At 32.0% G+C, this 16,590-nt stretch overlaps 1 protein-coding gene across 1 annotated transcript in view; it reads left to right on the top strand.

Annotated features, from left to right (window-relative positions):
• The window catches only part of LOC124419031 (kinesin-like protein KIF17), an 87,065-nt gene extending 70,749 nt beyond the window's left edge, over positions 1–16,316 (top strand). The window contains exon 3 of the mRNA XM_046947182.1: positions 14,637–16,316. Coding sequence (XP_046803138.1) covers positions 14,637–15,263 — 627 coding nt within the window. The 3' untranslated portion in view covers positions 15,264–16,316. The remainder of the gene's footprint in view (positions 1–14,636) is intronic.
• The last annotated feature ends 274 nt before the right edge of the window (positions 16,317–16,590 follow it).

Below are 16,590 nucleotides of genomic sequence, written 5' to 3'. Positions count from 1 at the left end.
TGTAATAGTTTCTAAGATAAACGAATTATTGTATATAAATTATATGGGAGGTGCCACGCCCCCTAACGTTAGTCCGCTTACTTTTTATCCCATATAATCATATTGACACTAACTTGCCTACGACAAAATTTGAGGACTCTAACTCTTATTATATTATATTACACAGTGGGGCAGAATGGAAATTTTTTGGAAATAAATCTGGCATTTCTAAACGGCTGATCCGATCGGGATAAAATTTTTTGTTTTTCACCCTAATACAAAGATTTTTATATTTTCTGAAAGCGCTCGATGAGATCTTGAAAAAATACATGCTTGGACATACTACTTATCTCTTATAATATCCGAGTTATAGGCATTTAAAAATTTAGTGATACAAAATTTACCATACCTTGGTCCGCCTTTTTTCGAATACCGGGCGTAATTTTGAACCAAATGGACTCAATATCATTTACAGATCCAAAAATATACGTTTTTTTAATTTAAAAATTCAAAAAATTTTAGATTTTTGCCGTTTTTTTGCCCAAAATGTGTCTTAACTCTTTTATTAATAAAAAACTTGTCCTATTTTTTGAAAATGTTGCCACTGCGTCCTTCCGAATATGACCTATTTTTTATCAAAACTTCAACTATGGGCGACATGTTCTAAAATCCCAAAGCTGGGATCAGAAAACTGCATCCATAGGTTGGTTTTCCTTTTTCAGCATTTCGTTAAATGTATCAGCAATTTCCTCATTTGAGATTGAAAAAAGTTTTTGTGTGACCCTCTTTTTTTGACCTTGAATATAAGTCTTCGTATGACTTGCAAGGCGCTCCTGCTGATGTGTTGTAAGTTGAGTTTTCCGTAGTAGTTTCCATCCAACTTCAAAATTTTAATCGAAATTTCTTTTGATTTCCATCCACAGACTTACTTTTTACATCAAAAAGTTTTCAAATTTTGATATGCCTGTTTTGTCTACTTTTCTACTATATGTAGTTTTTATATAATTTGAAATGTCTTCAATTCTTTCTGTCCCTTTTGAAGATACACTCCATAAAACGGAACACAACTCTTCGTACTTTAATGTAATCTTATGGTAGATTTATTAAATATGGTACTTAAAATCTGAGAAGTTTACTTATATACCAATTCTTGTCATTTCCGATACAGGTATTCCAAAGTAAAAACTTATGAACTGTCTACCTATTAACATTTAGGACTATATTACTATAACCTGTAATTCAGTCATTGATATTTCTTATTAGTGAATGAATCGAAATTATCATTACCTGTATATTTTTACCTACATGATCATAAACGAAACAGAACGAAAAAATTTAGGTAAAAAATAGTTATAAATTTCTGAAAATTTAAGCATAATAGGACCTTTCAATTATAAGGATAAGCAAGCAAATAGAAAATAGGTAAAGATTTAAAGGTATAAGATTTAAACATGTTCTGTCATATTTAATACTAAAATATGAAAAATATGAAATTAAAGGATACAGGTTTAAATGAACATATTTTTAAATGTAATTGAGATATTGGCTTGAAATTTTTTTGTAAAGGGTCGAGAATTTCCATATCTAACTAAAAAAGATATTAAGGGATAAATATGGACTAAATTGTTGTAGCTATCTGCGACCCTATTAAAATTTTGATATAAATCATAGTTTTAGAAATTTAACAAATATGTAATATATGACAAAATCTTTATTTATGAAAAAAACTCAATGAAATGAAATGAAAAATTTTAAATAAGAAAATGAAAAAAAAAGAATTGAAAAGGTCAAAAGGCATCCCGCAATTCCCAAAAATAGGAATGAAAATGCCAAAAATGGGATTTTTACATTTTTGCCCATAGAGTCCACATTTCTTTCAGAGCTGGGAAAATACTTTTGGAGTAAATAGAGGTTTCCAAAACTGCTTTCAGTTTTCTGATCCCAGCTTTGGGATTTTAGAACATGTCGCCCAAAGTTGAAGTTTTGATAAAAAAAATAGGTCATATTCGGAAGGACGCAGTGGCAACATTTTCAAAAAATAAGTTTTTTTTATGCCAAAGCGTTTTGCGTAAAGATACCTTTTAGAAAACTATAAAATTGTTATATATTCTTAAAGAAAATTTTATTTTATTAATAAAAAAAGTTAAGACACATTTTGGGCAAAAAAAGGCAAAAATCTAAAATTTTTAAATTTAAAAACGTATATTTTTGGATCTGTAAATGATATTGATCTGAAATTTTTTGTATATTATTGGAAATGAAATTGTCTAACTAACAAAATTTAGTCCATTTGGTCCAAAATTACGCCTGGTATTCAAAAAAGGCGTAAATTTTGTATCACTACATTTTTAAATGCCTATAACTCGGATATTATAAGAGATAAGTATTTTCAAGATCTCGTCGAGCGCTTTCAGAAAATATAAAAATCTTTGTATTTGGGTGAAAAACAAAAAAATGGCACGAGTTTAAAAATTTTACATGTCGTAGGTACCCTACTTCGAGCCGCCACAGCTCCGTCCCTGGGGCATCTGCGGGGTTCATCTTCAAAACTTAAACTCGAATACTCCTTGGCTACGCTGACGCCAAATTTTATCCCGATCGGATCAGCCGTTTAGAAATGCCAGATTTATTTCCAAAAAATTTCCATTCTGCCCCACTGTGCAGCCTTTCAACAGCCCTTTCAGAGACAATATAGGAACCCCCACTCACCGTTTCAAAACCAAGGAAGTTCCGTACAACCTTACCACAACCAACGAACCCCGAACTTCCAAAACAACCACTATCAACCAGCTACAGAACCAATGGATATAAATACAAATGAAAGAGCAGCAAATTTTCGGGACACTGCCTCGGGCAGAAACTACCACATATAAAAATAAAAACAAACCTGGGACATATAAGATTAATAGTAGATACTGGCGTTTTAAACCCAGGTATTTGTAACCCAAAATGGGACAAGGAAACTAATCCTATTTTTATCAAAACTTTGCAACACCAAGTAGTAAAAGAAAAAATAGAAATACCCGCCTTCAGGTAATTTAAGTTAAAAAACAAAATGTTACAGTTTTATATAATAGATTTTCATAAACATTATGACGGGTTATTGGGAAGTGATATCCTTAGACCCCTTAATGCATGTATTAACTATAAGCTTAATTTAATTGAAATTTATGATTGTCAAATACCCTTATACTTTAATGACCTTAGGGATCAGGACGACGAAAATAACTACATTAAGGAGTTACAAAAGAATGGAGTTTTAGGGAACGAAAATCCCATCTTCGAACTAAACTTTGTGTCAAACACTGATTCCCTTGATTTCAAATTTTTTGAAAAGAAAATCCGTATGGAACATCTTAATTCAGAGGAGAATGAAAAATTTTGTAGATTAATAAGAAAATACGAAGACTTATTTTACAATCCTAATTCTAAATTAACATTTACTAACGTTATAAAACATCGGATTAATACAACCGATGACAAACCGATCTTTACAAAGTCTTACCGCTATCCTTATGTCCACAAAATGGAGGTAAGGAAACAAATCCAGGAAATGTTGGATAGTAACATAATCCGAATGAGAAAACTGTCGATGACAAGTACCCTATTCCAAATATGGAAGAGATATTAGACAAGCTAGGAAGAAGTATGTATTTTACAACTCTTGACCTGGCTAAAAGCTTTCACCAAGTCGAAATAGATGAGAGAGATGTGCACAAAACTGCATTCTCTGTAGAGGGCGGACATTATGAATTTCTAGGAATGCCCTTCGGATTGAAAACAGCATCAGCTACATTTCAGCGATTAATGAACGTGGTCTTGGGCGATTTATTAGGTAAAATCTGTTTGGTATATCTGGATGACGTAATTATTTTTTCCACATCGCTCGAGGAACATTTGACCTCTCTTAGATTGGTATTAAACCGAATAAAAAAGGCCAACTTGAAGATTCAGCCAGATAAATGTGAATTTTTAAAAAGGGAAACTGAATTTTTAGGGCATATCGTAACCCGCGAAGGGGTGAAACCAAACGATAAAAAGGTGGAGTGTGTGGCTAACTATCCATTGCCAAAAACTCAGAAGCAGATCAAACAATTTCTAGGTCTCAGCGGTTACTATCGTAAGTTCATTAAGGACTACGCTATGATAGCAAAACCTATGACTAAGTTCCTTAAAAAGGATGCTAAACTGGACATAAGTGATCCAGAATATCTGTCAAGCTTTAAGAAATTAAAAACCCTTCTCACTAATAGCCAAATTTTAGCTTATCCAGATTTCAATTAGAAGTTTGTATTAAACACTGATGCTAGCAATTTTGCGTTGGGAGCCGTCCTTTCTCAAGACAATCACCGTCCTTTCTCAAGACAATCAGAACTCTTAACGAGCACGAAGTAAATTACAGTACAATCGAAAAGGAACTTTTAGCAGTGGTATGGGCCGTTGCATATTTTCGTCCATATTTGTTTGGAAGGAAATTCACTATACAAACGGACCACCAGCCATTGCAGTGGTTGTTCTCTATTAAATAACCGTCGTAGGTACCCTACTTTGAGCCGCCACAGCTCCGTCCCTGGGGCATCTGCGGGGTTCATCTTCAAAACTTAAACTCGAATACTCCTTGGCTACGCTCCCGGTCGGATCAGCCGTTTAGAAATGCCAGATTTATTTCCAAAAAATTCCATTCTTCCCCACTGTGCAGCCTTTCAACAGCCCTTTCAGAGGCAATATAGGAACCCCCACTCACCGTTTCAAAACCAAGGAAGTTCCGTACAACCTTACCACAACCAACGAACCCCGAACTTCCAAAACAACCACTATCAACCAGCTACAGAACCAAGTGGAAATATTTTATGGCCCTTCTCCGAAGTACCAGTTTATTTATTATTTTATGACATTTGACTTTAAGAAGTGGGTGGAGAGGTAGAAGTTGACAGGTAGGTTATTCATATAGTGGTTTATTTTTATTATTATTTATAACATTTGGTTAAAGTAGATACTTTAGTATGTAAGCCCTTCTTGACCCTAATAAAAGATTTTAGACTCATTCATATAAAAATATTAAAAAGTACCTAATTAAATAACTAAATTCATTACCGCACAAACATTTAATTAAAAATTAAAAACAGCAAAAATCATTAAAAAAATCATAAAAAGTAATACAAAATTATAAAAAAGAAAATTATACAAAATTATAAAAAATAAGGAAAAAAATTAAAAAAATCATACAAAATAATACAAAATCATAAAAAATTATATAAATTTATAAAAAAGAAAATCATAAAAAATATAATACAAAATTTTAAAAAGGAAAATCATAAAAAAGTAATACAAAATTATTAAAAGGAAATCATAAAAAAATGAACAAAACTTATAAAAATCATAAAAAAAGTAAATGCAATTAGGAAAAATACATAAATTATTAATCTAATTTAAATGAAAAAGATTCAAATACTAAGAACAATATTATTTAAGTAGAAATCAAAAATTACCACAAATACGAATCTCGCATAAAAATGCATTTTTTCTAATTGCCAATCAATGACTTATATTAAGAAACTAATAACAATACTAAAATACACTAAAATATAAAGTAATAGACAGCAAATACCTATGTTCCATTGTTAAGTAGTGCAATACAGTCGGCAGAGTCACATATGCTATTGTTAACCTTACTTTTAATCTATTACCATTTAATATTCTAAATTTGTTAATGACTTTCTTTCTTATAAGTTTCTTGCAAACAATATTCAATCTACCAGTAGCAGGGGAGTAGTGATCATTCAAATAAATTCGTGAATCAATATCACCACCAATAACATCACATAATTTTAGAGGTCTGGTTTTGAAGTATTCGACCATAATGCGATCACGAACAAAGACGTTGTTAAACTTAAACAAAATAGCCTTTTGGTTTTTAAAATAAAAAGTGTGGTTAATTGTTATGACCCCTAGCGTTGTCATTATTTAATTTACTCTTTGTCACCTCTGATCTTATTATTCTATCTACCTTTTACTTATTTTCTTTGGGAAAGACCAAATTGCATTTTGCAATTTGGCCAAATAATTTTCTAATAAAATAACTGATATTGCACTTCCAGTGGGAAGATGCAATTTTGCAATTTGTTCTTTTTAACATGAGTTTGCTTTGTTTCATATAAAGAAAGCACACTCGCGTTACATTAATATTGGAATAGAAAAAGTGTAAGTTGACAGATATTCTTTCCCACAAAATAAATAACACCTGCAAGAAAATGAAACCTTTTTAGAAGAAATTGACGAAATAAAAAAACATAAGTTTATTTTGTTGCAAAATAAACTTATGTTTTCCCACAAATATATTTTTGCTAAATGAACAAAATATTAGTATATAAGAAAATAAAAATCTTCAATAAAGGGAGTCTTATTAAACATTCAAAACTAGTGTGTTATTTTTTTACGTGGATTAAAATCCATATACAAAACTGGCGCAGTCGGTAGGATCGGGTATCCTTTCTAAAATATAGGAGATCAAATCCTTTGGAAAAACTCCAAAAAGGAGATAAACTCCTTTAGAAAGATCCTAAAAAGGAGATCAACTCCTTTGGAAAACCCCAATAAAGGAGATCAACTCCCTTGAAAAAAAAACTTTAAAAAAGGAGATCAACTCCTTCGGCAAAATCCTAAAAAGGAGATCAACTCCTTTGGAAAACCCCAATAAAGGAGATCAACTCCTTTGAGGCAACTTTACAACGCCAACAGCAACTTTACAACACCAACAACAACTTAACAATACCTACAGCAACTAAAACAAACAAACAACAACAATCTACATCAGCATACCTTATATGTGCAGTGATCGAAACCTAGAAGGAACAACAAGGAGGAGGACAACAAAACAACACAGTAAGAAAATGTATTTGTGTAGTATTTTATGATGAATGTATCAGAAAAATTTAAATTAAAATTAGAGTTAGAAACAATCATTGAATTGTATATACTTAAGGAAGAAGATAGGGAAATATTGAGAAATTATACCCGTCAGATAACACTTATTAAAATATCGTCTAGAAGAAAATACTTAAGCAACAGAAGAAAAAGACATACAAATATAAGAGTATAAGAAATTTCAAACAAAAACAAAATATAATATAACATATTCCTTTTTAATTTTAAGAAAACAAAAAATATATAGTAATAAAAAGAGTATTTTTGTTTCAAAATGGTGGACCAAGGTCATATCCAAGTCAATAGACTTACCATAGACCCTATGAAATACCTAAATAACCTACCGGATTTCGATGGGAATTGTAAAGACCTACAGACATTCACGACTCTCGTCGACAGAGTACACCCTCATCTTCAGACCTATGATGAACTCGTTCAGATGCTCTTTTCGGACGTAATAAAATCTAAACTTAAGGGTAAGGCAAAACAGGCTATCGAAATAAACTGCCACGTCATTTCCTGGACAGACATTAGGGGCATACTCCAAAATAACTTCGGGACAGACGATCTTGCGACGAACTGTTTAATGAGCTTAGGAGTGTAACACTTAAAACAAATACAGTAGAATTTTATAATGATATTAAAAACAAGTTGCATAGGTTGAATAACAAGCTAGTTATTATACTAGGAGAGACTGAGGCAACTAGGCTATCCGCGACTAATAACATGCGCACCGTATTGAATATTTTTAAAAGTAAAATTCCAGAACCGATGAAGACAATTCTGTTCTGCAGAAATCACACAGACTTAGAACAGGCTATGGATATTCTGTTCCACGCAGGGCACGCACATACTGGGAATGATAATCCCCAAACAAAAAGTAACGGTAATAGACAGTTAGGGAATAACTCGCACCAAAACAGACGTTTGAATTATAATCCTCAACAGGACTATAAAAAGAACTATCAGAACCAAGTAAGAAATGGTATGCAAATAAATCATAAACAGAATAGGCATTACCAACAACCTTTCCAAAATCAGCAACCAGCCTTTCAACAGCCCTTTCAGAGACAATATAGGAACCCCCACTCACCGTTTAAAAACAAAGGAAGTTCCGTACAATCTTACCACAACCAACGAACCCCGAACTTCCAAAACAACCACTATCAACCAGCTACAGAACCAATGGATATAAATACAAATGAAAGAGCAGCAAATTTTCGGGACACTGCCTCGGGCAGAAACTACCACATATAAAAATAAAAACAGACCTGGGACATATAAGATTAATAGTAGATACTGGCGCTACTAACTCTGTTTTAAACCCAGGTATTTGTAACCCAAAATGGGCCAAGGAAACTAATCCTATTTTTATCAAAACTTTGCAACACCAAGTAGTAGTAAGAGAAAAGGTAGAAATACCCGCCTTCAGGGAATTTAATTTAAAAACCAAAATGTTACAGTTTTATATAATAGATTTTCATAAACATTATGACGGGTTATTGGGAAATGATATCCTTTGACCCCTTAATGCATGTATTAACTATAAGCTTAATTTAATGGAAGTTAATGATTGTCAAATACCCTTATACTTTAATGATAGGGATGACCTTAGGGATCAGGATGACGAAAATAACTACATTAAGGAGTTGCAAAAGAATGGAGTTGAAGGGAACGAAAATCCCATCTTCGAACTCAACCTTATGTCCAACACTGATTCCCTTGATTTCAAATTTTTTGAAAAGAAAATCCGTATGGAACATCTTAATTCAGAGGAGACAGAAAAATTTTGTAGATTAATAAGAAAATACGAAGACTTATTTTACAATCCTAATTCTAAATTAACATTTACTAACGTTATAAAACATCGGATTAATACAACCGATGACAAACCGATCTTTACAAAGTCTTACCGCTATCCTTATGTCCACAAAATGGAGGTAAGGAAACAAATCCAGGAAATGTTGGATAGTAACATAATCCGAATGAGAAAACTGTCGATGACAAGTACCCTATTCCAAATATGGAAGAGATATTAGACAAGCTAGGAAGAAGTATGTATTTTACAACTCTTGACCTGGCTAAAAGCTTTCACCAAGTCGAAATAGATGAGAGAGATGTGCACAAAACTGCATTCTCTGTAGAGGGCGGACATTATGAATTTCTAGGAATGCCCTTCGGATTGAAAACAGCATCAGCTACATTTCAGCGATTAATGAACGTGGTCTTGGGCGATTTATTAGGTAAAATCTGTTTGGTATATCTGGATGACGTAATTATTTTTTCCACATCGCTCGAGGAACATTTGACCTCTCTTAGATTGGTATTAAACCGAATAAAAAAGGCCAACTTGAAGATTCAGCCAGATAAATGTGAATTTTTAAAAAGGGAAACTGAATTTTTAGGGCATATCGTAACCCGCGAAGGGGTGAAACCAAACGATAAAAAGGTGGAGTGTGTGGCTAACTATCCATTGCCAAAAACTCAGAAGCAGATCAAACAATTTCTAGGTCTCAGCGGTTACTATCGTAAGTTCATTAAGGACTACGCTATGATAGCAAAACCTATGACTAAGTTCCTTAAAAAGGATGCTAAACTGGACATAAGTGATCCAGAATATCTGTCAAGCTTTAAGAAATTAAAAACCCTTCTCACTAATAGCCCAATTTTAGCTTATCCAGATTTCAATAAGAAGTTTGTATTAAACACTGATGCTAGCAATTTTGCGTTGGGAGCCGTCCTTTCTCAAGACAATCACCGTCCTTTCTCAAGACAATCAGAACTCTTAACGAGCACGAAGTAAATTACAGTACAATCGAAAAGGAACTTTTAGCAGTGGTATGGGCCGTTGCATATTTTCGTCCATATTTGTTTGGAAGGAAATTCACTATACAAACGGACCACCAGCCATTGCAGTGGTTGTTCTCTATTAAATAACCGAGTTCTAAACTCATAAGATGGAGGCTTAAACTGGAAGAATATGATTACGATATTGTATACAAAAGAGGCATTAATAACGGAACACTCGATGCGTTATACCGAATCACTTCCAGAACCCCACAAATAAATACAATAGAATCTATTGCCGAGTTTAGAGAAGTATCGGCACCGATAAATTTTTATAAAAATCAAATTATAATATCTAGAATTGGTTCAGGTTCAATCAGAACACGCATTAAGAAGGTGTTTCGAAACATTAGGAAAACTTTCCATTTTAAGGAATTAGATCGTGCCACAGCTGTAACTTTAATTAAAATACACTTCAATCCATCCCAGGTTAATGCAGTGATGATTGATGACTGTTTTTACGAAACATTTAAAAACTACCTATAATGAAATCTCTGCAGAAACTAACCTTAAAGTAGTAAGATGTAAAGTATTGCTTGAAGATATAGAAGATGACACCAAACTAATGGAAATCATCCAAGCAGAACATCTTAGTAAGAACCATAGGGGCATCCAAGCTGTTTATGAAGAATTAAAACGAAAATTCTATAACCCTAATCTAAACACAAGTATAACCAAGTTCATAAATAATTGCGAAACTTGCATTTTGGAAAAATATGACGTTTTTTACACATTGGAAAAGAAGCAATTTATGACAATGATATATAAATTTTGTAAATTTGCAATGGCCTTCCAAATTAGTGGAAGAAATTGTTTGGAATTCAAGACTCGGTTGCTGCAGATTATTAATATGTACGGAAAGATGGAGAAAATTATAGTAGATAATGAACTAGGATTCAAGGCAACTGAAATGCAAACATTTTTGAATAACGAAGGTATTTCCGTACATTACACCTCGAATAGTAATCATACGTCGAACGCAGACATAGAAAGACTGCATAATACAGTAAATAAACACATCAGACTACTAAGACATGACGGAAGAAATCAGGACGAAACGGTTGAGTAGAAAATTACTAGAATTATAGGTTTTTATAATAACACTATATATAGTACTACAGGTATTAAACCTATTGACTTCGTGAATGGTAAGGTACATGAGGATAAATATAAGGAAATTCATGATTTGATGGTACTAAAAAAGGAAAAATATATAGGAAAGCTTAATAGAAATAGAGTAGATATAGACTTAAATGAGGGAGTAAACTACATCAAAGAGATAAGAGGAGGTAAAAACCATAGGAGATATAAAAAAAATGCTAACAAGATAGATAATGATCATTTAGAAACTAAGAGAACTAAACACAAATATTATAATACACATGTAAAACCAAAAAGAAAATACCAGGACAGAGACAATCCAACCTTTACAACTAACACATGATACCTTTTATTTTTAGATGACGAACTGGATACTTACCTTATTACTCTTTACAACTGTTAATGCCCAAACCCTCGACATTCAGGACCTTACAAATAACAATGGATATGTACCAATCAAAATCGATGAGTTGAAAGTGATTGAACAATATAACAAAGTACTTCACATCGTTAATGTTACAGCATATATCGAGACATTGGAACATATTCACAGAAACATACAAATACTGAATTTCAGCTCTACAGAAATGAGATCAAAACCCTTACTTGACAATATAAACAAAAATTACGAGTTGTTAAACGGAAAAATACATAGCTTAAATCCACATTTTAGACAGAAAAGAGGACTTGCAAATATAATAGGAAAAGAACTTAAATATATAGCAGGAACAATGGACAGCGACGATGAAATAGATATAAATAACGCACTAAATTCATTATCAGATCAAGTAGATAATTTTACAATATTTAACAATCTTATATCTTCCCAAATACAGAATATAACGGATCACATAAATAAAAAACAAACTTTAATAGGCAATTACTTAAATAATTTTAAAAATAACATCCAGAATAAAATTTCAGATATTGAGGATGAAGTGACATTCCTTAGTCAAATTTACCAGATAAATAATGACATGTCACTTTTAAAAGACCATGTTGACGATATTGGACACTTTAAGCAAAAACTTTACAAATATTAAAATTAAATTATATGATAACTTTATTTTACCAAATTTAATAACTAAAATAAAAGACGATTCTAATACAACTCTGGCAGATTTAAAATTGGAATCATTAAATTTAAAACATATCTAACTAAAAAAGATATTAAGGGATAAATATGGACTAAATTGTTGTAGCTATCTGCGACCCTATTAAAATTTTGATATAAATCATAGTTTTAGAAATTTAACAAATATGTAATATATGACAAAATCTTCATTTATGAAAAAACTCAATGAAATGAAATGAAAAATTTCAAATAAGAAAATGAAAAAAAAAAAACAAATTGAAAAGGTCAAAGGGCATCCCGCAATTCCCAAAAATAGGAATGAAAATCCCAAAAATGGGATTTTTACATTTTTGCCCATAGGGTCCACAATTCTTTCAGGGCTAGGAAAATACTTTTGGAGTAAATAGAAAACATATTGAGGTTTCCAAAACTGCTTTCAGTTTTCTGATCCCAGCTTTGGGATTTTAGAACATATCGCCCAAAGTTGAAGTTTTGATAAAAAATAGGTCATATTCGAAAGGACGCAGTGGCAACATTTTCAAAAAATAGGCCAAAGCGTTCTGCGTAAAGATACCTTTTAGAAAACTATAAAATTGTTATATGTTCTTAAAGAAAATTTTATTTTATTAATAAAAGAGTTAAGACACATTTTGGTAAAAAAAAACGGCAAAAATCTAAAATTTTTTGAATTTTTAAATTAAAAATTTTTGTATATTATTGGAAATTTTGTTGTCTAACTAACAAGAAAGAATTGAGTCCATTTGGTCAAAATTACGCAAGATTTTAAAAAAATAGGCCAAAGCGTTCTGCGTAAAGATACCTTTTAGAAAACTATAAAATTGTTATATATTCTTAAAGAAAATTTTATTTTATTAATAAAAGAGTTAAGACACATTTTGGTAAAAAAAACGGCAAAAATCTAAAATTTTTTGAATTTTTAAATTAAAAATTTTTGTATATTATTGGAAATTTTGTTGTCTAACTAACAAGAAAGAATTGAGTCCATTTGGTCAAAATTACGCCCGGTATTCAAAAAAAGGCGGACAAAGGTATGGTAAATTTTGTATCACTAAATTTTTAAATGCATAGAACTCGGATATTATAAGAGATAAGTAGTATGTCCTAGCATGTTTTTTCTAGATCTCGTCGAGCGCTTTCAGAAAGTATAAAAATCTTTGTATTAGGGTGAAAAACAAAAAAATGGCACGAGTTTAAAAATTTTACATGTCGTAGGTACCCTACTTTGAGCCGCCACAGCTCCGTGCCTGTGGCATCTGTGGTTCATCTTCAAAACTTAAACTCGAATACTCCTTGGCTACGCTCACGCCAAATTTTATCCCGATCGGATCAGCCGTTTAGAAATGCCAGATTTATTTCCAAAAAAAATCCATTCTGCCCCACTGTGTATTATTTCAATAAACAAATTTTATTTAATTAGTATGGGAGGTGCCGCTCCCCTCATTGGTAGTCGGATAATTTATAATCCAAAATGTTTACATGGATGCTAAAGTTATTCGCTCCCGTACTGTAACTGTAATAGTTTCTAAGATAAACGAATTTTTGTATATAAATTATATGTGAGGTACTACGCCCCCTAACGCTATTCCGCCCACTTTATGCTAAATAATCATATTGACACTAAAGTGGCTCCGACAAAATTTTAGGACTCTAACTGTTATATTAACTCAAGATAAACAATTTTTTTAATTTATATGGGAGGTATTTATGCAAAATTTTATGATTCTGACTGTAATTGAGTCCAAGATGAACGAATTTTTGTATTTAATTTATATGGGTGGTGCTCCGACAAAATTTGAGGACTCTAACTGTTATATTATCTCAAATATACGAATTTTATATTTTCTTAATGTGAACGTGGCTCATCGCCCACTTGAAATTTAAAAATTAAAAGCAGCCTATTACCTATTCCAAACATGCAGGAATTCGCTGTGAATTTCAAGAAAATTGGCTCAGGCGTTTAGTAGTCTATAGCGTTCAAACATACAAACAAACACACGTTCATTTTTAGATAGATAGATAGATAGATAGATAGATAGATAGATAGATAGATAGATAGATAGATAGATAGATAGATAGATAGATAGATAGATAGATAGATAGATAGATAGATAGATAGATAGATAGATAGATAGATAGATAGATAGATAGATAGATATATAGATAGATAGATAGATAGATAGATAGATAGATAGATAGATAGATAGATAGATAGATAGATAGATAGATAGATAGATAGATAGATAGATAGATAGATAGATAGATAAATAGATAAAGAAAATGGAAGGAAATCATCATTGTACCGAAGATGAGAAAAAAATTGTTCAAACATTGAGAAATAAAGCAAAATTCTTAACAGAAATAGTAAGGAAGATCATTACATTTCGTCCAAAATCCTTTATATAAAAAACAAAAAAGAGAAACTCGCGGAAGAAATCAAGTCCAGAAACAGATAGGCGGATCGTCTTAAGGGATAATATTTATTATTAATTTAAAAAAAATTTTGTGTTTTTTTTTTGTTTTCTTTCCAATTTTAAATAAAGTCGCATGATTTTTTTTATAATTTTATAATATACTATTATTTTGCAACGTTTAAAAAAATACATTTGAACTTACATCTATAGACAATTTTGCACTAAAATTTATATAATTGATTTTTTACAAATAAATTGAATTACACTTTTATTTTCAGGGATCTGATAATTCAAAACAACGAGGTGGGATTATTACATGTTCCTTTGATCATATTTTTGAGGGTATATCTGTGGCGTCGGGAATAAGATATTTGGCTATGGTGAGCTATTTAGAAATCTACAATGAGAATATACGGGATCTTCTTAATCCATATGAAGATCTTAACGCCAACCATGCTTTGAAAGAGCAGCACGGTGTTGGTGTTACCGTTCCGACACTAAGTACTCATACAGTAGTAAATGCCGAGGAATGCTACCATCTCCTCAATATGGGTAACCGTAATAGGGTTGTTGGAGCTACATTAATGAACGCTACTAGTTCTCGTTCCCATTCAATATTTACAATAAGTCTGGAACAAATACCCATAGAAGAGGACAGTGTGGAGCAAATGCCAGTTACCGGAGGTATTCGACGTGGAAAGTTAAATTTGGTAGACTTGGCAGGCTCAGAACGTCAAAATAAAACGGGAGCAGTTGGAGAACGATTTAGAGAGGCAACTAAAATTAATTTATCATTATCAGCGTTGGGTAACGTGATATCAGCATTAGTGGATGGCAAAACGAAACACATTCCCTATCGAGATTCGAAATTGACGCGACTTTTGCAAGTAATTTTTAATAATTAGTTTAAAATGGTTCAACTATATTCAATGCTTTTATCTTTAAGATTTACTGCAAATATTATTTAAAACAAATAAGAGTGTTATATTCGGCTATACCGAATCTTTTATACCCACAAGCAAACCGTATGCATTTACGACATGCCAATTTATACCGAATTTCATTGTTACACTCTGGGGGACCACTTGTACGGATCTATGCGAAAACGTGGACCAATATTACCCATTTAGTTAGTTAGTAAGTTAGTTTGTTAGTTAGTTAGTTACATACACCTAGGCCTCTATCGGGCCTGTTGTGCGCTCCTTAACTAGTTCCTCAGGTCGAACCCACGACCTCCGGTCTACCATAATAGAACATTAACCACTAAACTACCGGAGGCCATACTATTTTGTTTTAAACAGATCAAAACTAGATCATCTTAGAATTTAATCAGTACCTAGATATATGTAATTGTGGGACTGTGAAAGGGTTTTCAGTTCATACCACATCACATCCACTCTTATTCTATTTTGTTGTGTCGTTAGCGAGACAGCGACGAATGCACACGTGTAGAGGGTGTACGACCTTTTATACCCTCCACCACCATCAGTGGTGATAGAGAGTATATGTATATAATTTTGTCATTCCGTGTGTAACACCAAAAAATATTCATTTGATAAATATTCTGGGTCTTTATCAAATTCTGTCTGTCTGCCTAAATCACGATCACGTTTAAACTAAGCAAAGGAAGTCAGATAAATTCACCGAAAAAATTGACTATTATCCTTAGCAGTTTAGTATTGAAAATTAGCAAAATCGATTCACACCGGGAGAAGTTAAGAATCAAAATTTAAAACAACCTCGAAAAAATATTTTTTTTACACATTCTGATGTAATTTTCTCGAAAACTTTGCAAAATAATTCCACCATAGATTCGTTTTTATACAAGAGCTTGATTCCTGTTGAAAATTGTCATAATCGGTCTGCAATTTTATATACCTCCCATACAAAGGCACATATTTCCGGAAAATGGGTTTTTTGTTAACAATTTCCGTCACAATATCGATATCTTCACAAAATTTTACAAATTAAAATCTTATGTCAATATAATTCATTCAGAGAAAAAATTCTTTGAATCGGTCCATAATTGGACATAGCTCCCATACAAGGTCCCCTCAACGCAAATAATTCATTACTAAATTAAGATATTCATACAATTAGTAAAAATATTGCTCTTACACACATAAATTACAATATAAAATTGTGTATAATCCACATTTCGTCCCTTCCAATTCATTATTTAATTCATTAGTAATGATATAGATACAGAAATCCCATACAAAGTCCTTTTAC

The sequence above is a fragment of the Lucilia cuprina genome, chromosome X, assembly GCF_022045245.1.
Source record: "Lucilia cuprina isolate Lc7/37 chromosome X, ASM2204524v1, whole genome shotgun sequence".
Taxonomy (NCBI): Eukaryota; Metazoa; Arthropoda; class Insecta; order Diptera; family Calliphoridae; genus Lucilia; species Lucilia cuprina.
Note: the sequence above shows the minus strand (reverse complement) of the source record. Positions and strands in the feature narration are given on the sequence as shown.